The sequence below is a fragment of the Pantherophis guttatus genome, chromosome 13 (genome assembly GCF_059756535.1).
Source record: "Pantherophis guttatus breed Tessera chromosome 13, ASM5975653v1, whole genome shotgun sequence".
In the NCBI taxonomy this organism is placed as follows: Eukaryota; Metazoa; Chordata; class Lepidosauria; order Squamata; family Colubridae; genus Pantherophis; species Pantherophis guttatus.
Window position 1 is genome coordinate 3,548,650 of NC_142075.1, and position 24,220 is coordinate 3,572,869.

The following is a 24,220-nucleotide window of genomic DNA, read 5'->3' on the forward strand; positions in this document are numbered from 1 at the left end:
GCAACCATGAGGTGTAGAAGCTCCTTTTCCAGGAACAGAACACTCTGCAATATTCTTTCTCCTGTGGGCCACAGTGACCTGGCCATTCTAGGGGAGAAATGGGAACAACTCAGAGTTCTTGGAAAAAGCAGATTTGCATACCTCTTATGAGGTATCTGGTAGATCTGTCCTTTTATGTCAGGTTAATGAGGGGCTTTCCAACCAACCTCTGTCGCCACGTTGGTTTCCCATTTCCATTAGATCCTATGGGAAGATCCTCTTCTAGTTGGGAATTTCCCTCCGCAGAGGCTTCTTTCCCTTTTTTTTTTTAAAATTTGATTTATATGCCGCCTTTCTCCGGAGACTCAGGGCGGCTTACAATGCGCTAAGCAATAGCCTTCATTCTTTTGTATATTTATGCAAAGTCAGCTTATTGCCCCCACAATCTGGGTCCTCATTTCACCTACCTTAGAAAGGATAGAAGGCTGAGTCAACCTTGAGCCTTGGAGAGATTCGAACTTACAGTAATTGCAGACAGCTGGTGTTAATCACAATGCTATCAGTCTGCTGAGTCACCAGGCCCTTGAGGAAACCCTTAAGGAAACCATCTTGGTTTGTCTACTCACAAAGCAGGTGGGAGAAATTCAAGAGGCTAAATGTGCTCAGCTTTTACTATCCTTCAAGCTCTGTGGGGAAGGCAGTAGATCCTGCTTTCTAAAAGAAACCCTGGGCTTTGTTTCAGAGTTTGTACCAGGAGTCTCTCTGCCCTGCCTGCCCACCTCCCTGCCGCCCTTTCGAAGGCATCCTCATCCCACCCAGAAGGCAAGGAGACATCACAACTGATTGGTTTGCTATTTGGGTAGCTTTATTTTGTCGCTACTGTAGGGCAGCATAAATAATAAGCGGATGGGAACACTGAAGTGGCGCAGTGGAAAATCAGTGTTAGGCACAGAGTACAATGTGAACATGGATGCAAAGAGAAGGAGCCCAGTTGCCTGGCTGTCCTTGTGAATGAAAGGTGTGATAAAAGGTGGATCCCAAAGAAATCTTTGGTGCACGAAGTGGAATCTCTGGCAACCTGGCTCTAATTTTCAAGGAAAGTGATTGTCCACATACTGGCGTGGGAACTGTGAAACTGCAGGACCAGAAGCCCTGAGAAGTTGAACTGGGCTAAGCCCGGAGGTCAGCTTTTTCCTGCCCTTTATGGACAAAACTGATCCTGCCAGATCCACTCTTCTGTATAGAGTAAAGGCTTGTCACAACATTCCCCACAACATCTGAATGGGATGATTCCCAAACCATAGTTGAGGGAGAGCAGAACTAATATGGCTTCAATACTTTGAATGAGTCCCTTTAAATCTTTTGAATCGGCCAACCTCTTAGCTAGTTCCAAGCCAGCGAGAGCTGGATAGAAGCCAGAATGATCACTAATGCATCTTAAGTGTGCTGGCAGGTCCAGGGACAACATTGTGTACCCCTTGCTTCCAAAAGTACCAAATTTTGATTGAACTCTTGCATTTACAAAGCCTCTCCTAACCCTTTTAGCATGTATCCTGGCTGCATTCTGCTTCTTGTGGGATGGATGACAGCAGGTGTGGTAAGTGGGCCCAGTGCTAGCCTCCCAATGCAGGCTTCTCTAGGTAGTGTGTAAATGTGTAAATAACTCCCCAATGTCTCATTCAGGAACACAAGGCTACTTTAGAATACTGTACACAACATTTCAGGCGCTTGACTTCTTCAGTGAGCATTGAAACTCAGTTGCCATTGTAATTTGATCAGGATTCCACAAACAGAATTACCACTTTCTTATTTATGAGAAAAGGGTGTGGCTCTGGAAGGAGAGAAGAGCCATGCTAGAAGAGCTGGCAGCAAAGATATCGCAGTCACAACACTCCTTTTCTGCAAAGGCAGCCAGCCATCCTATTTCCTATTTTGAAGAGCAAAGTAGGAAATTAAATATTAAGCCATTCTCCAGCTGAATGTCTTCAGGATGCATTGGCCAGGCCATACAGGCTGGAAATTCTGGGTACTCATCATATCTGGGTGACTCCAAGCTGAAAGCTGTGCTGACCTAATTCGCTTGGCAGGCACTTCTGCCCGACCCTCTTGCAAAATTTACCTTCCAACTGCATTTTCCTTGAAAGTGTATCTGCCCAGTCCTAGTAACAGGGATTAAGAAAGCAAGGTGGCGCAGAATAATCTTGGGAGGACAGAGGGGTATAACATAGCCTGTTCTTTGCCCCAAAGAAGGGCTAAGCAGATCTGTTCAGCAAAATTCTGGGGGAGACTAGATGGCAGTTCAGAGATACAAAACCCTGAACTGGCGATGCCATCTTGTGCCATCTGCATTTTTGCAGCCCAGATAAGGCAGCCAGGAGTAGTACCATCAGGTTGAGCTGCCACATTGCCCAGCATCTGCGCCAAATCTCTATCTCGAGCAGCAAAATATGTAGGGCCAGTCTTGAAGACAACAACTCCTTTGGGATTGACAGAATTCCTAGAGTGGGAGACTCAAGAAATCCTAACCAACCAGCCGTGAGCGAGAAAGGCGTTTCTTAAGTTGCATGCATGGTGTGAAGGCAGAGACAGAACGGGCTCCGCCATCGTGGGAACAGCAGCTGGCATACTCAGAAATCTAAAATGTGGGTGATCTCCCAAAATGGCTATGATGGAAGAACCTACCTACTTACCAGCCCTTCTGCAGGATGCTGCCTACTTTAATAATCTTGTTTGTTTTTCAGATTTTATCCTGAGATTATTTTTATAAATAACTGAAGGCAGTGAATATATCTAACACTTCTCCCTCCTCCTCTTCCTCTCCCCATAACAACCCTATGAAGTGGATTGAGCTGAAAGAGAGGCTGGCCCAAAGTCACCCAGCTGTCTTTCATGCCCAAGATAGGACTAGAACTCAGGCACCTGGTTTCTAGCCTGGTACCTTGGGTTGAACATTTCCTGCCCCCCCCTTTTTTTTTTGTTCAGTGACTGCCTTTGGTAGCATGCAAAATGTTCAGCTCCAGCAGCTTTCTTGGAAATGAAGCCAAGATGGCCATGATAGTGCAGTCAATGCAAAGGTCGCCTAATGCATCCTGGCCACTATTTTGATTTTGAAATCCACACACCCCAACCTCCATGAGTGTCTGATACTAAAGGTTGGCACTTTGTTGTGCAGGTAGCTTGCCAACTCCCTGTCCTAAAAAAGGTGGGGATTGGGTTTTTTTAGGCGAAATAATTAGAATGGGCCTGCAGTTTTGTAAGTGCCATGAAAGCTGTCAGGGCCCCACACCTCATAATTAGATCATGTACTCAATAAGCAGATCTGCATTTGGGCAGGGGGGCAATGGCCATCCATCTTCCTGGATGTGCTTCAATAAGGATTACCAGCTCTCTTTCCTGCCACAAACTGGCCGTTTGCCAACTGCTCCATTAGCTGCTGAAGAACCTGAGCTATGAATCTGTTTGAAAACTGTCAGGATGGGAGAGTCACGTTTAACATCGTGTGGGACTGACTGGCACTCTTCAGCATTGTGCCTTACTAGCAAATATAAATGCAGCTACAAATACAGCTCTGCCGTCTACTGCTTCTACCAAAATGAATGAAACATACCCCTAGCTCAGAAGCTGCTTATGGGTAGTACATTAAAGGTGCTTAATTTTCGCTGGGTTAACTGCTCCCCACTTGAAATACCCGCTGGGTCTTCCATCTGGACTCTCTTGATCAAGAGAATGGCCTCTGGTAGGCCTGTATGTGTTGCGTTTGTATTTTGGATTGTATTCCCTCAAAGACTGCATCTACTTGCCACTTAACAGCATCTGTTTCCTTTTGTCAAGGTTATCTTCAGGACTCTTGTAGCTGTGCGAGTGTGCGAGTGTACATGGGTACATTTGCAACCACTCTTGAAGAGATCAATTAGAGATGCAACCTGTGTGCATTCATTACCTAGTGCCCATTGGGTATATTTCAACAGAATAAATTGTAGCTACCAGCCCTAGAGTGATGCCCAAGCAAAGCAGGCGCCAGACAGGCAGGGTGAGCCCTGGAGAGTGTTCAATAACACCAAAGCCCACACTGGCTGCAGGGTTCAAGGAACGCTCAGGTCACGGTTCCCAAGAGAAGGGAAGCTGTTTTTCTTCCAGATTTCTTTTCAGTGTAGTGAGTTTGCGTTCCAATTGCACACTCACTGTTTATCGACAGCCCCCCCCCCCCATTATCTCAGGAGAAGAAAGGTAAGTAATAAATGAATTCAGTTGATTTTGTCTGGGCTTACAGTGCTTTCCTTTTTCATCCCTGGAATAATCAGGGATGAAAACTGATTCCGTAATTTTGCAAGAATGACAAACAGCAGTACGCTTCTACTTACTTCAAGAGAAATTTGGAATATACACGTCCCTTGTTCTTTTCATGCAGTAGTTCTCAAGTTAAACCATACAAATAACTTTTTAGTGCTAGGCAATGACCACAGAAGAAGAGGCTTCCAGTTAGCAGGTGTACCCGTGTGCTGGCACAGGGTCTCTGGCTCATATCACGTGTTAAGTTGAGACAGTAAAATTAAAGAGTGGGTATAAACAAAGAGTTTCTTTAGAAAAAAAATCCCTTCAGAGTCCATTGTTCTGGGGGTTATTACGCAAGTTTTTCAATTCCAACTGTAGCTGTCGGATTTTGATGTCTTTCTGCGAAAGCTCAACCTTCAGTCGACGGATCTCGTCTTGTTGCCGGAAGAACATTCGGAGGAGCTTCGTGGAAGACAAGAAACAGAAAAGGATCAACAGGCTGAATAGATTGGAACAACTGCAGCGAATGTGCTGCAGGATCTGAGATGGCCCCCTTTGGATCCAAGGGTTTGGATCACCTTATCTGGGAGAACCTGAGAAATTTCACTTTGCATGGACAGGGATGGAAATGCTGGGGACCAACCTGCAGTGATCCTGCAGTTCTGGCACTGCTTTGTGGACTTCCCCAGATTTATGGGATGGAGAAGTTGGCAATAATTTCCTTTTCCAGACTGGAAAGAACACAGCTGCTATTTCTTACCTCATTCTCTGTTCTGGGTGGCACATTTTCCAAGAGATCTATCCCATTGACAACAACACTTTTCTTCTCTTTTATTGGTGGTTTAAAAACTACTTTGGATTCTTTCTTATAGCCTTCCTTTAAAGACATCAATATGGGATCTGAAAAGCAATATAAAACCCACATCTCAGGATGGGCACCAATAGAAAAATTAAAAAGATAGCTACCAGAGCCACCAATCTTATGACTATCATTTTTGCCAGCAGCAGCACCCCATAAAATTGGTTGGGGGAGGGGGGACTTCTTTTTTCAAAATGGATTATTTTATGAATGCATGTCATGACTCCTGGAATATCAACCTGTAGATCCAATTCTCTGTGGCAACTACTCCACCATTCCCCATAATTTTGAAGCTGACGTGGATGTTATATTATCTAGTCAAATACGTTCTACTTAGCTCCTCCTGTTATCAGGATCATTGTTGCTTGGCGATGCAGGCATTCTCAGTTACCCAGAACGATGAGTAGTTTGATATCTAACCCCCCCGCCCCCCAAATTGAGATTTCTAGGCATTGTTCTCAGGAGAGCCAGACTAACAGATTGTCCCTGTGCTGGGGAAGATACTGAGTTGATTGGCATAAAATATTGTCTATGGAAAATAATTAAAAAGGAGTTTATTTGGTCCTCCCACCTGCAGTTCCCTTTATAAATGGGTGATTTTGGGATTGGGATCACAGGATTGTTGTGGGGCAAACAGAAGGAGTTTAGGTATGTTCATCAATCAGTTATTTATAAAAAACAATGATATGGTCAAATATCTTTAAAATTCTATTTCTTTTTAATGACTATTAAGTGTTGAAGAAAAGCAAGATTTGAAATTGCCCCTCCCCCCTCAAAAGGGACAACACAGACTAAAGTAATCATCCAGCTGGATCAGAGGAAGGTGTGAATCCTGGAAGAGATGAAAAAAAACATAGAATCAGAGGGCTGGAAGAGAGGGCTGGAAGACCTTGGAGGTCTTTTAGATCAACTCCCTGTCCAAGGAAACCTTGTAATATCCCTGACAAATGGATATCCAATCTTTTCTTGAAAACCTCTAGTGATGAATCACCCACAAGTTCTGGAGCCAAGGTGTTCCACTAATTAACTGTTATCATGGTCAGGAAATTTCTCTGTTTCAGGTTGGATCTCTCTTTAATGAGCTTCTACCTATTGCTTCTTGTCCTGCCTTCTGGTGCTTTGGAGAATAGGCTGACCCCCCTTCTCTGTGACAGCCCCTCAAGTACTGGAAGACTGCTATCATGTTACCCCTAGTCCTTCTCTTTGTTAGAATCAGAATCAGAATAGAGCTTGGAGGTCACCTCAAGCAGGAGACTATACCATTTCAGATGAGTGACTGTCCAGTCTCTTCTTAAAAACCTCCAGTGATAAAACTTCTGAAGGCAACTTCTGTTCCACTGGTTAATTGTCCTCACTGTTGGGAATTAATTCCAGGTTGTTTCTCCTTGATTAGTTTCCATCCGTTGCTTCTGGTCCTTGTTTTGGAGAATATGTTGACCCCCTCTTTGTGGCAGCCTCTCAAATACCGGAATACTCCTATCATGTCACCCTTAGTCCTTCTTTTCTCTAGACTGCCATACCCAATTCCTGCAGCCATTCTTCATGTTTTTGTCTCCAGGCCTTTAATCATCTTAGTTGCTCTTCTTTGCACTTTTTCCAAAGTCTCAACATCTGTTTTGTAATGTGGTGACCAAAACTGGATGCAGTATTACAGGTGTGCCCTTACTAAGGCTTTATAAAGCGGTACTAATACTGTACGTGATTTTGATTCTATGCCTCTTTTTATACAACCCAGGATTGTATTAGCTTTTTTGGCTGCTGCCGCACACGGCTGGCTCATGTTTAAGCGATCGTCCACTAGGACTCCAAGGTCCCTTTCACAGTTACTGTTTTTGAGACAGGTTTCGCCGAATCTGTACTTGTACCTTTGCTTTTTCCTGCCTAGGTGTAAAAACTTGCTTTTTTCCACATTAAATTTCATGTTGTTGGATAGAGCCCATTTTTCAAGTCCATCAAGATCTTTTTGGATCCTGAGCTTGTCTCCTGGGCTGTTGGCTATTCCTGCCATTTGATGAGTTCCTCTTCTATTCCCTCATCTAAGTTATTTATGAAGATACTGAAGGGTACTGGGCTTAAGATGCAAACTTGTGGTACTCCATTGCTTATTCCCTCCATGTAGATGTAGTACCGTTAAGGACTATACTTTGAGTATGTTTTGTCAGCCAGTTATAAATCTATCTGGTGGTGATGCTGTCTATCCCACTTTTTTCTAGCTTACCAAAACATTTCGCTGGTCTATTAATTTAGTCACTTTGTCAAAGAATGAAATAAGATTGGTTTGGCATGATCTAATTTTAACAAACCTGTGCTGGCTTTTATAAGTTTATTTGTTTTTAGATGTTCACAGACCTGTTTTTTGATTATCTTTTCCAGTATCTTCCCAGATATTGATTTTAGGCTGATTGGTTTGTAGTTTCCTGGGTCTGTTTTTCCTTCCTTTTTTGAAGATGGGAACCACATCAACTCTTTTCCAATCCTCAGGTAATTCCCTGGTGTTCCAGGATTTTTGAAAGATATGGTACAACTTTTCAGAGCTAACATCTGTCAGCTCCTTCAGAATTCTGGGAAGTAATCTGTCAGGTCCTGGTAATTTATATTCATCAAGATCAGACAGGTGTTTTCTAACCATTTTCTTGCTTATTTTAATTTTTATTTCTAGTCTGTCTTTTATAGTTAATTTTTTGGTAGGTTGGGCTATAGTTTTATGCAAATAATGAGTTAAGCAGCTCTTCTTTCTCTCTTCTGCCTGTTACTTCCTTGCCATCTTCTCCCTTTAATGGATCAATTGTTTCCTTGACTTTTTTCTTATTATTTATATGTTGAAATAAACTTTTTAAAAATTATCTTTGACTTTTGTTGCAAGTCCTTGTTCATTCCGAGCCTTTGCTTTCTTGACTTCATCTTTGCAGATTCAGGCTATCTGCTGATACTCTGCCTTAGTTATGTGTACTTCTTTTCATTTTTTGTACAGTACTTGTCGTTTCTGTCTTTCAGTTTATCAGAGAGATCTTTGTGCAACTATGCCAATTTCTTCTTGGATTTCTTGTTTTTCTTTTTCAGTGGTATTGTGTTGGACTGGGGTTTTATGATCATATTTTTCAGAGTTGCTCATGCTTTTTGAGTTGTTTTCACCTTTAGGATTTTCATCCATGGAATTTTTCTTAGGCTCTCTCTTGAGTTTTTTTTTTTAAATCAACTCTTTTAAAGTTTAAGACACTGGCTGAATTATGTTCTGTTGCTTGTGTTTGCATCATATTCAATTCCAATATGACATGGTCATTCTCATCCAAAGTTCTGGCGATTTCAACTCCCTCTATTCTATTCTTCTCTATTAGTAAGAATTGAGTCTAGTATAGCTTTTCCTCTAGTTCCATCCTCTACCTTTTAGATGACAAAGTTGTCACCTAGGTTGGTTAAGAATCTGTTCGATCTCCCACTTGCTGCAGAATTTGTCTCCCACTTGATATGAGGGTAGTTAAAGTCTCCCATTACTACTGTGGTATGTTTCCTTTGTTATTTGTTAATTGTTTTGCAAAAAGTTCGTCTCTTTCTTCTGCTTGGTTGGATGTCCTGTAGTATATACTCCTATAGCAATGCCGTTCTTTTTTCCCCTTTTATATTGACCCATATGGATTCTTGGAGGTTTTCATCCTTGGTTTTAATGTATTTCTGTAGAGATGTAGTCATTTCTTACTTATAATGCAACTCCACTTCCTCTTTGGTTAGGTCTGTTTCTTCTGAATAGTTTGTATCCTTCCATCAGTATGTTCCAGCCATGAGTTTCATCCCACCATGTTTCAGTAATAGCAACTATATCGTATCTACCTTCATGTACTAGCACTTCAAGTTCACCCTGTTTGTTCCCTAGACTTTGAGCATCTGTGTATAGGCATTTAAGTCCTTTGGGAGTCTTGGGTATACTTCTAATATTTTTGGATATGTTTGTTACATCTCCTATTTTGTAAATGGATTTCCCATCCTTTCCATCACTCTCTACTTCATTGTGTTTTTCCTTTTCTTCTTCTTTCTCTTTACTCTCTACCTCCTTATATGGTTCTTGCTTGGAATTAGGCTCAAAAGGTTTTGAAGAGTGCCCCCTCCCCCAATTTTAGTTTAAAGCCCTTCTGATAAGATGAGCCAGTTGTTTTCCAAATATATTCTTTCCAGTTCTTGTGAGGTTAGACCTATATAATTCCCCTAACTGTTCATCATAGCCTCCAGACCTCTTATCATCTTTCTTGCTCTTCTCTGCACTCTATCTAGGGCCTCAGCATCCTTTTTGAACTGTGGTGACCAGAACTGGATGCAGTATTCGAAGTGTGGCCTCACTAGTACGGTATAGACCGGTACTCTCGCTTCTTGTAATCTTGACGCTATCCCACTGTTGATGTAGCCTAGGACTGCATTGGCTTTTTTGGCAGCTGCAACACAGTGCTGGCTCATATGTAAGTGGTGGCTTCAGCCATTATTATGTCCTTTGTATTTATGCTCTAGCATTTTCTGAATGACATAATCTGAAATATCATACTATTTACTCATTATTTACTTGGCCAATTTTCTAATGTATTCATGAGACCTCTAGATGCATGACCTGTCTATGTTAGAATAGCTACCTGAACCTGGAGAAATGTGAATTTGACAAGGCACTAGTAGATTTTTCTAGCGTACCAGTTTTCCACATCTGGCATTCAAATGGACCCATCCAAGATGGAAGCAGTATTCTACTGCAGTATTTCTCAACCTTAGCAGCTTGAAGATGTATGGACTTCAACTTCAAGAATTCCCAAGTCACCTCTGGGAGTTGATGTCCACACATCTTCAGGCTGCCAAGATGAGAAACACTGCTTCAGGAAATAGCTAGGGATGTCAGTTTCTGGACTTCACCAATAAATTACCTGTGGTACATCCCCAGATTTTACTAGCCAGTTGCATCTTTCTCGGTAGCCTTACATGGTGTTGTGGCATGCATTCCAGCCCTTTATACAGGCCTGTGATGTTGCTCTGCCCCTGGAAGGAGATGGGACAGCGCAACATCACTGCCACATTTCTGCTCCCTTTGCTTGGATCCCTTTGTCCCTCTCTGTGACAGAGGCCAATTTGCTGTAGCCACAGGGTCAGATCCAAGGGAATAAAGCTTGAACAGGCTTTTACAGCCAAGCCTCTCCAGTACCTCCACTTTGAGCAGCTGTTTGTGGTGCACACAGCAGAATCACTGAGCTATAATCCTGTTTTTTTCTTGCTCAGGGAAGTCCAACACCTCAAAATGAAATTATATGACCAGGAAGGGCCTTATCAACCATCCCAGGATTTTTTTTTAAAAAGCAACCCATTAAAATTTAGTCAAATAATACAATGTTAGAAAGAAATGGTTAGCATCTCGGGGGGGGGGTGTAAAAGGATGGTAAAGTATTATATAATTTGATATCAATCTGGATTTTATTTTTGGAGAAGCCATGGGGGGTGGGGAGGGTGAGGGGGGGTTAGGGAGGAGGAGGGGGAAAAAGGGGGAAAAATCTGTATTTGAAAAACTTTTTCTATTAAAAAAAAATTAGTCAAATAATAGCTGAGCATGGTGAAAAGTGGTGTGCTTTTCAGGATGTTGGGTTCTTCTGTGGAGAGGACACCATTCTAGAACGTGGGCTCCATTGCAGAAAAGATCTGCCTCTATGCCATTGACCTATTTTCAGCCATAATTGAAGGAAGGGAGGGGGAAGAATTGCAATATCTATAGAATCAACATCATAGGGCTGGAAGGGGCCTTGGAAGTCTTTTGCAACCCACTGCCCAAGGCAGGAGACCTTACACCATCTCAGCAAGTGGTTGTCTAATCTTTTCTTGGAAACCTCCAACCTCTTCCACTGACTCAATTAATTGTTCTTTACTTTCAGGAAATTTCTCCTATTCTTTAACTCTTATCTTGAACAGGTAGTGACATAGGTTATTAGAAGTCTTTTATAGGGATATCAGCATATTTTTAAATTCTTTCCTTGATGTCAAACTATTGACAAATCTGGAACTATTTTTTTTTAGTGCAGTTGACCCTCGAATCTTTCCAAAGCCTTGGCCATCTGTGCAAGATGGGTCAGCTCCAGTTATGCGTGATGAGGCAAAGCCCAGAAGGTCATGTGGAGGTGCCAACATGCTCACCCCTATTCATTCCACTCAGCCATTCGTCTGGGGTGAGGGCAGGTTCTGGACCCGGAGTCATTGGGTAGATATCTTCCTGGTATGTTTCAGACTAAATCAGAAAGAAGAGAAACAGCTTGTCTGAAACCCTGAGCTGGTCCCCATTTACCAGGTTAAACCCCAAAAGAGATTTGCAGTGAGGATGAATAAACCCAAAAGGAATGACCATCTCTCTTACAGTGGCAATCCCATTCCAAGAGGAACAAGCTACAGCCATTTCATTGTAGCGGGTAGGTTTGGTTTGTTTTTTTTTCCCCAGACAGACATTTGGGAAGAAGTGTGCATTTAAATATTTTCAAGGATAGCAATTTGACTATCATTAGAAAGATTCAATCCAGTGCCTGGATATACATTTTCAGTATTGGACTAAGCTGCTTTTCTCCTGGGCAAGTCTAACTCCCCAGGTCCCTTCTGATACATAAACATCTGGGACTTCTGAGTGTTTCCTTAATTCAAGTGTACATGCTAGAGCAGGGGTGTCAAACTCAAGGCCTGTGGGCCAGATCCGGCCTGTGGGGTGCTTAGATCTGGCCCGCAGAGCTGCCCTGGAAACAGCAGACCAGCCCGCGGTGCCTCTGCCAACGAAAATGGAGTGTGGCCCTCCCAGGCTCCATTTTCAGCCACGATGGCCTCCTGCAGCCCTCTGCCAGCAAAAATGGCGCTCGGGGAGGCCGCGTGCGGCTTGCCTGGGCTCCATTTTTAGCCGTGACGGCCTCCTGCAGCCCTCTGCCAGTGAAAACGGAGCCCAGGGAACTAGTTTTCGCTGGCAGAGGGCTGCAGGAGGCCATCATGGCTGAAAACGGAGCCTCAACGAGTGATATTGAGCTGGCCATGCTTCCCCCCCACGGTCAAACACAACCCTGATGCAGCCCTCAATTAAATTGAGTTTGACACTCCTGTGCTAGAGAAGGGATGCACCTTTCTCTAGCACAATCTAGGTAATCAAGCAATCTTCCAGGACGTTGGCTTTCAAGCAGACCCCAGGTGCCTTAAAGGAGGCCTCGTACTGTTCTATTATGAGCAAGACTCTCTTATTCTATTCTATTTATCAGCAGTATTCTATTACTATTAGCAGTATTATTAATCCCACACCCCAATTAAATATCCCAATCGCTCTGATCGGTTTTACACATAACTTTTACTTTCAGATTCAAATGATTCCGTTTACTTAAGTGTGGCCCAATTTTGTCATGTTTTATGCAAGATGAGCAACAGTTTTCTTGCTTCATCTGTTTTCTTAATTGCTTAATCAGGCTCAGCTTTGGGTACATAAAGAGTTTTACGGATAGTCATTGACAATAAAGATAGTGATGAGCAAGAGGAAGAGGAAGAGGAGGACGACTGGCATTAGCGTCTCTCCTTTCCCTCCCTCTAAAAGTGTCTGCTATGAGCAGGCGGGAAAGTGACAACTCCCTTTATTTAATCTAAAGTAGAAATCAAGATGATATTTGGGTTTGTGGAGCAGGAAGAAAAATGATCTAAAGATGGAACTGACCTGCATATTTTCAATAAAAGGTAATTGGGCAACATGCCCTCTGTTTCTGTATAAAGTACAGAAGCTGGCCGAGCTACGGTGGCACAATATCTTCAGTTTTAAGGGCCATTTTTCACTGTAAATTTAGGCTTATATTTCAGCATTGCCCCATTGAATTCTATGAAATTTGCTCTCAAATTTGACTCAGCTGGATCGATCACAGTGAACATGGTATGCATTTTCATATGGATATATGGTTTTTATGCATCAGAGCAATACAGGTAGTCCTCAACTTACAACCACAATGTCTGTTGCTAAATAAGACAGTTGTTAAGTAAACTTTGACTCATTTTATGACCTTTCTTGCCACAGTTGTTAAGTCAATCACTGCAGTGGTTAAGTTAGTAACACAGTTGTTAAGTGAATCTGGCTTCCCCATGGACTTTGTTTGACAGAAGGTCACAAAAGGGGATCACGTGGCCTCGGGACACTGGGACGTCATAAATATGAGTCAGTTGCCAAGCATCTGAATTTTGATCCCATGACCATGGGGATGCTGCTGCAACGGTCATAAGGGTGAAAAACAGTCATTAGTCATTTTTTTCACTGCTGTTGTAACTTCAAACGGTCACTAAATGATTGGTTATAAGTAGAGGACTACCTGCAATTCAATTTATCCCTTAAGGTACCCATGGGTAGATAACAGTCACCTTATCCGTGAGATGGGTGGCTTATAAATTTAATAAATAAATAATAAACAGACCAAACCCAGAAAACAAGAATAATTTAAAATAGCATAAAAATAGATTAAAATGATGCAGTTGCCATCTTTCCTTATTTGTGACCACCCACAGACACGCACACGCCCCTCTGCGGGCACCCCGGGCTCACAGCTGGAAGCAGAAAAGACTCGGTCTAATTGTACTCACTCTCCTTGGTACAATCATAGAGATCGGCTCAATTAATCCCTTCAGTGTGACGAGCTTGTAAAACCGAAACACCTCACATGCAGAGACATCCAGACCATGCTTCGGCATTACTCCTGCACGTATAAAATTTAAGAAAACATGACTTATGGAAAATTCCTGTCTAAGTTGTGAGAACAACTTTTTTTTTATTAAAAAAAATTAAATTAAATAATTTTTTTTATTAAATTAAATTTTTTTTAAAAAAAATTAATTTATTTTTTGACATAAAACATAAAACAACATCTTTTTAGAGCAAGGGTTTGATCCAGTATAAAATAAGTATAAATTCCAAATTTCATCAATTAATATCTTAAAGGAAAAAGAAAAGAAAAGAAAGAAAACAGAACAAGAGCCCTGGTGGCGCAGTAGACTAAAGCACTGTTATTAACATCAGCTGCCTGTAATTACTGCAAGTTCAAATCTCACCAGGCTCAAGGTTGACTCAGCCTTCCATCCTTTCTAAGGTAGGTAAAATGACCCAAATTGTGGGGGCAATAAGCTGACTTTGTATAAAATATACAAAAGTATGAAGGCTATTGCTTAACTCATTGTAAGTCTCCGGAGAAGGGAGGCATATAAATCAAATTAATTAAAAAAAAAAAAAATCTAAATCCAATTTTTGTCATTCAATCTAAGATCTTATTCTAACATTTAGCTATTATATAATCACCCTAAATCTTAAACTTCAAATCTAAACAGCTCTTTATAATATTCATTTATCATTGTGAGAACAACTTTTGATCTGACATCACAGCAACCCCAAAAGAATTCTCTGCAGTTTTTTTTCTGACTGTCATTTGGTGTTCCCTTACTTTTGAACGGGAACTGGAACTCCAGATTCTATTCAATTGCTGACTGTCAGGCATAAACTATCAGGACTAAGCATTACGTTCCAGTTAAGCTGATTTATTGCTCAGGCCTGTATACAAGGATCTAGTCAACTAACAGCACTAAATTGGCGCTAGAGAAGCATTAGTGGGATTTAAAAGGGGCTGGACTTGGATTGTTTGCGGCAATGTAATGACTCTAGGCTTATTTCTCTCTTGATTTCACCCCCAGGCTCTGCCTCTCCTTCTCCTGCGTTGGCTGAATTATTGTTTTCTATTCCTACACCTTCTACTCAAGGGGGAAAAGGAACCAGCCCCACAACAGTGAAAGGAAATCTTGAGAATTGCAAAACCTGTTGGGGAGGGAAGGAAGTGGCTATAAAACCAGGAAAGATGAAGATTGGAAAACTAAACTGGGAAAAAATGGCGAGAGAGAAGAAAAACACTGACTAAAAGAACAGGAGCTTGGAATGACTTTGGTGAAATATATTGTGACAGAAGAAGGAGACTGTGGAGTCCCTGATGCTCTCTGAGCTTGGTTCTTTGCTTGCAGCTGATTCATTACCCAATCAGGTAACTTCATCCGTGCAAGCGAGCACCAGGAACTCCTCAGTTCAACCCTGAGCTGTAGATATTCTTTTCTTCAGGGGAATGGGAACTTCGTGGAGCTGTAGCAGAAGGGCCATGGATGATTTTTCTCTGTATCTCAATCTTTTCTTTTAGACATCCCAACCGGCAATAAGCACCCCTTACCAAGGCCTTTCTGTGGGGCTGGAGAACGGAACTCCATTAGGTAGGTCAGGTATGGCTTCTCAGTGCTGATTTCATAGTATCGGATATTCCCATCTCCCTGAGGGAGGAGAGGCAAGAAGAGGAGAAGTAAATCAGAGGCACGTTATGAATTTATTTATGAGGAAAAAATAGATCTGTTGGATTGTGAGAAGAAAACATCTGTAATCAGACAAGACCATTATTGGGACAGAAAAGATGTCACAAGCTTTTGTGTGCTCTCACACTCTGCTGTTTGAAATGAAGAACTGTGGAGAATCCAAAAGCTGGAACACATTTTTTTGTTTGAACTCACAGTCAGACATTCATTGGCAGCTGCCTTTAGAATGTCATTTTTCCTCACAGCAGTTTTGTGAGGTATTTCATTTTTGGACAGAAAAACTAAGACTGAGTGATAAGAAGTTACTGTCCCTCAAAGGTTTTAAGTAAAGAAGTGTTCTTTATCTCTAACCAGGCTAGATTCAATCCAATGTTATGCCTGTCAGAAAACATGGGATGGCCTATGTATACTTCTGATCTCTGCTTTTAAAGCCCAACTTTGCTTTGAGGAAGACTCAGATCCAGATAGGTTACATCGTTCCACTTAGTGGGGAAGGTCCTCAGTGCCTCCTTCTCTGCCTTTCCAGACCAAAGACACATTCCTCCCACTTATGTTGCCTTGCAGTGAGATGGATGGCAAACAAATTTAATTTGTTATTAAATTAAATTACGGAAATTGTGGATATTTCTCTGAAACAGTTCCCTGAGCATCAACAGAGTGAAGTAAATGACAGGTCAGCCCACCACAGCAAGAGCTCCCTCCAACACACCTAACTCTACCCACAATTAGCTGAACTTGCCAAGACTGAGCACCAATGAATTGGTCTCTCTTGGCTTTTACACACTTTACATGATCTTATTAGTTTCATCTAACTTACTTCTCCTGGATCTGCTCAAAGCAGTTTGCCTCTTCCCTCAAGACTTTAAGGCAGAGAAAACAAGTTGCATGAATTTCAACAAAACTAATTCTAAGAACGCATGTAAATAATATCAAAGTATAAATCACATTTAAATATTGACCCATTAGATCAGGGATGGACAGCCTGGTACCCCCAAGTGCCCAAGATAGGCCTCTGTCTAAATAGATTAAAACTTCACATGAGATCTTTGCACTTAGGTTTTGGTCCTTGTCTCCAGTTCTAGATGAATAAATACAGTTTTGAGTGGTTATGTGTATGTGCAGGCTTCCCTCCTAGCACATCTGGACAGTGTAGAACATTTGCAGAGTACCGTATTCATGCTCAGAAGCTAGCCTCATGTACCTTGCCAGCCAGGTACAACATGTGGGTGTCAGCATCATAGAATGGGAAGAGAAGGCCCGATAATCCATCAATCTCTTCCTCTATCAGTGGCATGGATAGATCCTCCTGGGGGAATGCAAAATAAACAAATATTTTGTCAGCCTGTCTGCAAATGGTGCAACTTTCAAGACAAATGCTAAATCCAAAGATCATATTACGTCCTTGAAAAGTTTTTGGAAGCTTCAGCTGGTGCAAAATGTTCCGGCATGGGCAGTTAGTGTGTCTCTAGAATGGCGCATTGCACCTGTTCTCCATGAGCTACACTGGCTGCCAGTTTGTTTCCAGGTTAAAATCAAGGTGGTGCTTATGAAATCCTTCATGGTATGGTACAGGTCATTTGAGGGAACCCCTCCATCTGATTACACCTCTGTCCCATCAGGTCCAGCAGAAGAGGTATGCTGTGGATCCTATCCGCTGAAGTTACACCTGGCAGGACCCTTTTCTGCCATGGGACCTGCTCTGTGGAACATCAGCCTCCCTGAGGTGAAACTGGCTCCATCCCTGATATCCTTCAGGAATCCATTAAAACATGGTTGTGCCAACAGGCCTGGGGTCTCAGGGTGGTGGGGAACTAATGAGGTGACTGTATTGCCCATAACAATGATTCCCTCCACTACACCACTAATGGATAACTTTGATTGTGTTTTAATTGATTTTTTAATTGATAGTTTTTTATTTATTTTTTATTGTACACCAAATTTTGACATGGGCAGCTATATAAATATGATAAATAAAATAAATAATAGAATTACACAGCACCTTCAGCATGTTAACTGATCTCATACACTGCAATAAGCTATGCCTTGCTTAATTATGGGATTGTTGACTAACTCATAAAATGAACTTCATACACTCATAGAGCCACAACATCATGATTTACAAAGTGCTAAGCTCCCACAAAATATTAAGCTATTATTAGTACTTCTGTGTCAGAAACATAGAAGTTCTTCCATAGCAAAAGGATTTACCAATGACATCACTGTTACCCAGGGGACACCAGACTCTTTCGTGTCCCTGTGAAATTGACCCCGTGAAGTTATCTACTGCTGGATGGGCAGGAGCTGGAGTGTGTGATGGGAATTCAACCCGCTCAGGTCTCAGGTCTCGAACGCAAGGCTACTGTTCATCAGTCTAGTTTTCTAACCCCATGAGCCACTGCACTCCTTAATATATTGAGCTACAACCCAAATGGGGAAAAGCTAAAATCATTTGCAGGAAATGCTTCTGGCTGCTGTTACCCTGAGCTCGCCCTTCTTTCACAATTCTGTTGGTGAACTAAGAAAGTGGCCACCAGAAGTCTTTCTCTTCAATGATGTTGTCAAAGGAGATTTTGTTTTGTTTTGTTGGACCTTAGCACCTTGCACGTGCATGCAATTATTCTCCTAACCTGATCCCAGAGAGCAATCTGCCTGGTGTTCCAGCGCGACACTCCAGTTGTTAGAAGCCTCTTGACGTTCCCTAAGAAGACCACACGGTTCACACGGTGATTCTTGCAGTTTGCCTCCTAGGAAAACAAACACATCATTGACTCAGAAAGTTGGTTGCTCCTTTGTTGGAATGGGGGGAAAAATCACCTTCCAAAAACGCCATTCTAAATTCCCAGACCTTAAAACAATTTCCTCCAATACTATACATAATAAAAAATTAAAGCAACATTTTAATAGTTTTACATTATATGATGAAGTGAAATCTTGGTTTTCTCTATTGAAAATTGATTTCAGTTATTAGCAATTTCAGCTGGTGCAGAGCTGGTGGCCGCATGGGTAGTTTTGGGCCCCACAAGAATGGCTCCTGGGACACCACTGCTCTGCGAGCTGCTCTGGTTACCAGTCTGCTTCCGGATGCAATTCAAGGTGTTGGTGATCCCCTTTAAAGCCCTTCATGGCAGGGGTCCAGATTACTTGAGGGACCCTCTCACCTGACTGGAATTGGCCTGTCCACTCGTGTCAGGAGAGGAGGCATGCTGTGGGTCCCTTCAGCCCCATTATTCCGGCTGGTGGGGTCCAGGAGGAGGGCCTCCTCTGCTGATGCTCCTGCCCTCTGGAACATCTGGTCCCCTTGATGTGAGGTTGACCCCAACTCTCCTCTCTTTCTCTAAGGGCCTAAAGACATGGCTGTGCCAGTCGGCTGGGGGCCCCAGTGGGGGAGCAGCACAGTGGAACTGGTTGATCGAGTAATAACAGATCCCACCTCCCCCCCACTCCGCCCTCCCACTCCCCATTTGTCTTTGGTTTTAATGTTTGTTTTAACTTTTTATGTTTTAACTGTATATGTAACTGTAAGCCGCCCAGAGTTACCCTAGGGTAAGATGGGTGGCCAATAAATTTTATAAATAAATGCAGGGAGGTGAGAGGTATACAGGGTAGCCTGAGGTCAGGGCTATCACTTTCTTATCAAATTATCAACTATGTTCATTCTTTTATTTGAACATTCACTCACAGATTCTTGAGTGACAGACCCACTGACCTATGGCCACGGTTGAATCTGGGACTGCAAGGAGCACCCCCTCCACAAAAAAAAAGTTGCAGCTGGGATCATTTTGACTTTCTATCGACACAGATCGTCTATGCAGAGTCTGCTTCCAAAACTTAGGAAAGGCCTATTGTTACGTCCAATGCCAAAATTAAAATTTAAAGCTGTTTAATTTAACACAGAGGAATCCGACTATTTTCTTTTAAGCTATAAACAGCTTGTAAGGGATGGGAGGTAAACAGTGGTGGGATTCAGCCAGTTCGCACCACTTGGGGAGAACCGGCTGTTACCGTTCTGAGCAGTTTGGCAAACTGGTAGTTGGAAGAAATCATTAGGGCAGAGAACCGGTTGTTAAATTACTTGAATCCCACCACTGGAGGTATTTTTCCTTTAACCATTTCCTTAGCCAGAAATGCCCCTGTCTCAAACTGGAGTTTTTCTTCTGAGGAAGAAAAAGGCATCTTAGCAATTAGGCAGGGAAGATAGATCTGAACAAGAGGATTACATGCCCTCTTCCCTAGCCACCATTGTGATCCCATTCAGGCACCATTCCTTATTGGTGGCTGTTTCAAACAACCTAGTCAGGTGACCAGAACTCCTCCGCATCTTGTCTGTCTAGGCCCTTCAAAGAAGCTCCCACCTGGAGGACTTTGCCTGAACGTGGCTCAATGACCCGTAGCTTCCTGTCTTTGCAAGTGGTGGCAAGTAAACTGCCATTTGTGTTGAAGGACATGCAAAGGATGACGTCAGAGTGGCAGTCAATCATCTTCACCGGTTCACCAATATCTAAGTTCCAGATGAGGACCTGAGAAGGAGAAGACGCAGATCAAACAGAAACTGCTCTGGCTTGCTCACAGATATCTCACAGAAAATACTTTAATGTCCTCTCCCTCCTGCTATAGCTAAAATCAAAAGAATAAATCCAGCTCCTCACCATTTGGTATCTAAACTCTTTTGGCATCCACCAACCTTTCGGGAAATCAAGAGGGAATCAAGCTTTTCTCAAGATCCCTCAGAAGGCTGAGTTACTTTCTTGCTTCTGGAAAAGAGCGGTGTAATTGGGCACAGCATTGCCTGTTTTCAATTTAAGGTATTTTGAATGTTCTGATAGTTCAGAACAGAGTGATAAACAGATCAACCACAAGCATGAGGATGTTTTGTCCTTAAAACACATACACACACAACCACACCACAAAAGCAAAAGGCTTAAAAAGAGAAGAACCAAAGAATACCCACTTCTCTTGCTTAGCAAAAATGATCAGGGTGGGAAAGAAGGGTGAAGGACGCTGCTTTCCGTGTCCTGAATGTTATCAATCTGAAAACTGGTAAAGATTCACCCGCTCTCCTAATGAGAGCTTCCGCCTCATCACACCTTCCTTTGGAAGCTCTCCATTTCAGAGGACTTGTGTTAAGGTTGTTCAAACAGAGACTAAGGATTAAGCATGGCATGCCTGGCCCCTGCCCCAGCCAAGCCGACGTGCCTCCCCAACATGTAAAACTTTGGCAGCAGACACTTCAAAGTGGAGTTTGCCTCTGCAGTCTCCATTCTGAAGAGTGCTACTCAACAGACGGAGGATGGCCTGGGCTCATACTATGTGGGGCCTGAATGACAGATGGGCTCCACTGGAAGCACAGCCAAGTCTTGCCTAGCCGCTTCCAGGGTAAATATATGATCCAATAAATAACCTGAAGGAGGGAGGATTCTTTATGCTGAGAGGAGAGGCTGAAAATGCTGACCCTCTGAGTGAAATTGATTTTTCTTCCTGACATGATCTGCTCCAATGAATCAGGAAGGAAACCGCCCAGGAAGAGACCAGAAGACCTCCAAGGCCCCTCCCAACTCTGTTATTCTATGTTCTTGTCAAGTCAACATGGAGTGGGGGAGAAGGGGAGGCCTTTGCTGGGCTCTGTCCACAGACTCCCTTCGGCTCGTGTGGTAGGGGCTCTTGACCCCCTTTCTTCCTTGTATCATCCCAAGGGTTGAGAACGGCTACTTCTGGAGCCTCTTTGTTATGGGCCTCTCCAGCTGTTTGGGAGCCTAATTCAGCTCCTTTAAATCAAGGGTCTCAAGCTGGCTGGGGAAATCTGGGAGTTGAAGTCCTCCAGGCTTAAAGTTGCCAAAGTTGGAGAGACCTGATTTAAATCCTGATAGCATCTTTTCTCCTTAGCCAGAAGGAAACTCACAAAAGGCCCGTGGTGTTTGCTCTTAAGAACATCCCAACCACTCAGGATGCTTACCCATTTACCTTATAGTCATAGCCAGCACTGAACAGGATATTGGTGGTGATTGGGTGCCACTCGATGATGCCAACACGCCGGCTGTGGCCATACAGCTCCAGGACAGCCTCTGTCATGTTGCGCTTCAAGCCTCCGTCCGGGATTTCCCATATCCGAACCTTGAACGGCAGAAGAGCGAAAGGCACCTGTGAACTGAGCCTTCTGCTTCTCTACCTAACCAGACAAAACCTGCTGAGCTTGTTGGGAGAGGTAAACAGACTGAGAAGCTCATAGGGGTGTGGCTTTAAATTGTCCATTCCTGGACACTTGGAAGCATCTGCCTTTTTAATATAAGCCTATCAAGACTTTTTTTTTTTAATTTGATTTATTTACCGACCAGTCCGCTCCCACAGAGAGGGTCTCCTCAGGGTGCCATCAGCCAAGTTATGTCGGCTGGCGACACCCAGGGGGAGGGCCTTCTCTGTGGGAGCCCCAGCCCTGTGGAATGAACTGCCCCCGGAAATACGTAAGATCCCCGACCTCCGGGTGTTTCGCTGCGCATTGAAGACCCTGTTGTTCCGCCAGGCCGGGCTATCAACATAATAATTTTAAATTGGGGTATTTTAAATTTTTGGGGTTTTAAATCGGCCAAATCTATTTAATTATTTTAATTTTTAATCATTGTTGTGTCTTGTGTTTTTAAATTGGCTGTACACTGCCCTGAGTCCTTCGGGAGAAGGGCGGTATAGAAATAAAATAATAATAATAATAATAATAATAATAATAATAATAATAATAATAATAATAATAATAATAATTATTATTATTATATGCCGCCCTTCTCCGGAGACTCAGGGCGGCTTACAATGTCCTCAGCAATAGCCTTCATTCTTTTGTATATTTATACAAAGTCAGCTTATTGCCCCCACAAACTGGGTCCTCAATTTACCTACCTTAGAAAGGATGGAAGGCTGAGTCAACCTTGAGCCTGGCGAGATACGAACATGCAGTAATTGCAGGCAGCTGGTCTTAATAACCAGCTTAATAACAGGGTGCCTTAGACCACTGTACTACCAAGGCTCTTGACTTCCTGGAAACTTAGAGATCCCCTGAAAAACCTTGGTCTCTGGAGATTTCCCTTCCTCCCCCAGGTGTCTCACTGGATTCCTTTATACCGTACCTGATCCTCTGATAATTCAACAGTATTTTGGTTAAGACTTGCAGATGCTGTCCATGGACGGACAGACGGAAGGAAGGAAGGAAGGAAGGAAGGAAGGAAGGAAGGAAGGAAGGAAGGAAGGAGCCCTGCCAGCCAGAGTGGGACAAACCGCTTGCCCAGTTGTGCTCCCTGGGAAGCTCTTCTTCCTCCTCTTCCTCTTTGTGCATGTGCCAATCACTTACTTTGAGCCCCAGCTTCCCTTTGCTGCAGGGAGGCAAGTGACCTTGAGAAGGGGGGGGGGGGAGAGGATCTGCTGCAGCAGCTCTCAGAGCAGGAAAGTAGCCAACTTCACACAAGCATGAAAGCACTTCATGGCCCGCTGGCTTCCGGTTCACCGAGTTCCATGAATCCACGCCTCATGATTTGAAAGGCACGGTGCATGATTTAAGCTGGGGTGGGACTCAACTCATTTTGGTTTATTTAATAAATTCTGGTCCAAAAGCCCATTGCTTCGAGTTTTGCCAAAGGCTGGCCCCGTCCAACTCAGTAGCCCAGTTTGGAGCTTCCAGCGCAGGAGGGACTTCAAAGAAAAGCCAGGAGCACAAGGAACAATTTATCCTGCACCACGAGATGCCGGTTCAAGTCTTTCTGGCCTGCCATCGTTATTCAAAGACTGCAAAGGAGACCATCCAGGAGTTGGCACAGGGGCATCTGTGGGGGAGTTTTTAAAAAATCCAAACGGTGCCCACTACCATGCAATGGTCACTATCCATTTTTACACGTGCTGTGTGCATGGTAGGATCACACAGTCATGGCTGCCACTGTGAATGTTTTGTCCCCTGTGAATATCCCTGGGAGGGCAGAAATTAAAAGGCCCATCTTTTTAAGGCAACTGCCTCCTTTACTGGGAGCGATCACACCAGGCTTTGGATGGGGGGAATGGCTGATCTGTCCGAAATTGTAACCTGTGAACTCCCTGGGCAGAGAGCATCACCTCTTGCCTGCCAGCAAATGCTTGGGAAAAAGAGGCGCCTTGGCAAGCTAACTGAAGTCACAAATGGCTGCATCTTCTTTCATTGTTCTGACTCCTTGGAAGGTCCCTGATCTTCAAGCCCCGGAGGCTCCTGATAAGAGCAGTAGCAGACTTACATGCCACTTCACAGTGCTTTGCAGTCCTTTCTGAGGGGTTTACGAAGTCAGCACATTGCCCCCAACGATTTGGATCCTCGTTTTACCGACCTCGGAAGGATGGAAGGATGAGCCTGGTGGCGCAGCAGACTAAAGCACTGTTATTAACTGTTATTAACATCAAGCTGTCTGCAATTACTATAAGTTCAATTCTCACCAGGCTCAAGGTTGACTCAGCCTTCTATCCTTTCTAAGGTAGGTGAAATGAGGACCCAGATTGTGGGGGCAATAAACTGACTTTGTATAAATATACAAAAATATGAAGGCTATTGCTTAACACATTGTAAGCCGCCCTGAGTTTCCGGAGAAGGGCGGCATATAAATCAAATTAAAAAAAAAACAAAACCTGGAGCCCTGACAGGATCCCTCCTGGCAGTGGGCAGAGTTCACCTGCAATACCGCATTCTACCCACTGGGAGCTGCCTCTCATTTCAAGCAGGGTCTCTTCTGCTCTGCCTTCTAACTGCTTTGAAATGACTTCCATGGTTGG

General features: G+C 43.2%; 1 protein-coding gene across 2 annotated transcripts in view; it reads right to left on the reverse strand.

Moving 5' to 3' along the window:
- Positions 1-822: 822 nt before the first annotated feature.
- The window catches only part of CORO2B (coronin 2B), a 92,230-nt gene continuing 68,832 nt past the window's right edge, over positions 823-24,220 (reverse strand). For both annotated transcript variants that reach the window (XM_034435490.3, XM_034435491.3), the window contains exons 4-12: positions 21,413-21,562; positions 19,807-19,971; positions 18,082-18,198; positions 16,656-16,760; positions 15,319-15,415; positions 13,700-13,812; positions 11,258-11,348; positions 5,012-5,151; positions 823-4,713 (exon numbers count right to left, since the gene is read on the reverse strand). In XM_034435490.3, coding sequence (XP_034291381.2) covers positions 4,576-4,713; positions 5,012-5,151; positions 11,258-11,348; positions 13,700-13,812; positions 15,319-15,415; positions 16,656-16,760; positions 18,082-18,198; positions 19,807-19,971; positions 21,413-21,562 — 1,116 coding nt within the window. In that variant the 3' untranslated portion in view covers positions 823-4,575. The remainder of the gene's footprint in view (positions 4,714-5,011; positions 5,152-11,257; positions 11,349-13,699; positions 13,813-15,318; positions 15,416-16,655; positions 16,761-18,081; positions 18,199-19,806; positions 19,972-21,412; positions 21,563-24,220) is intronic.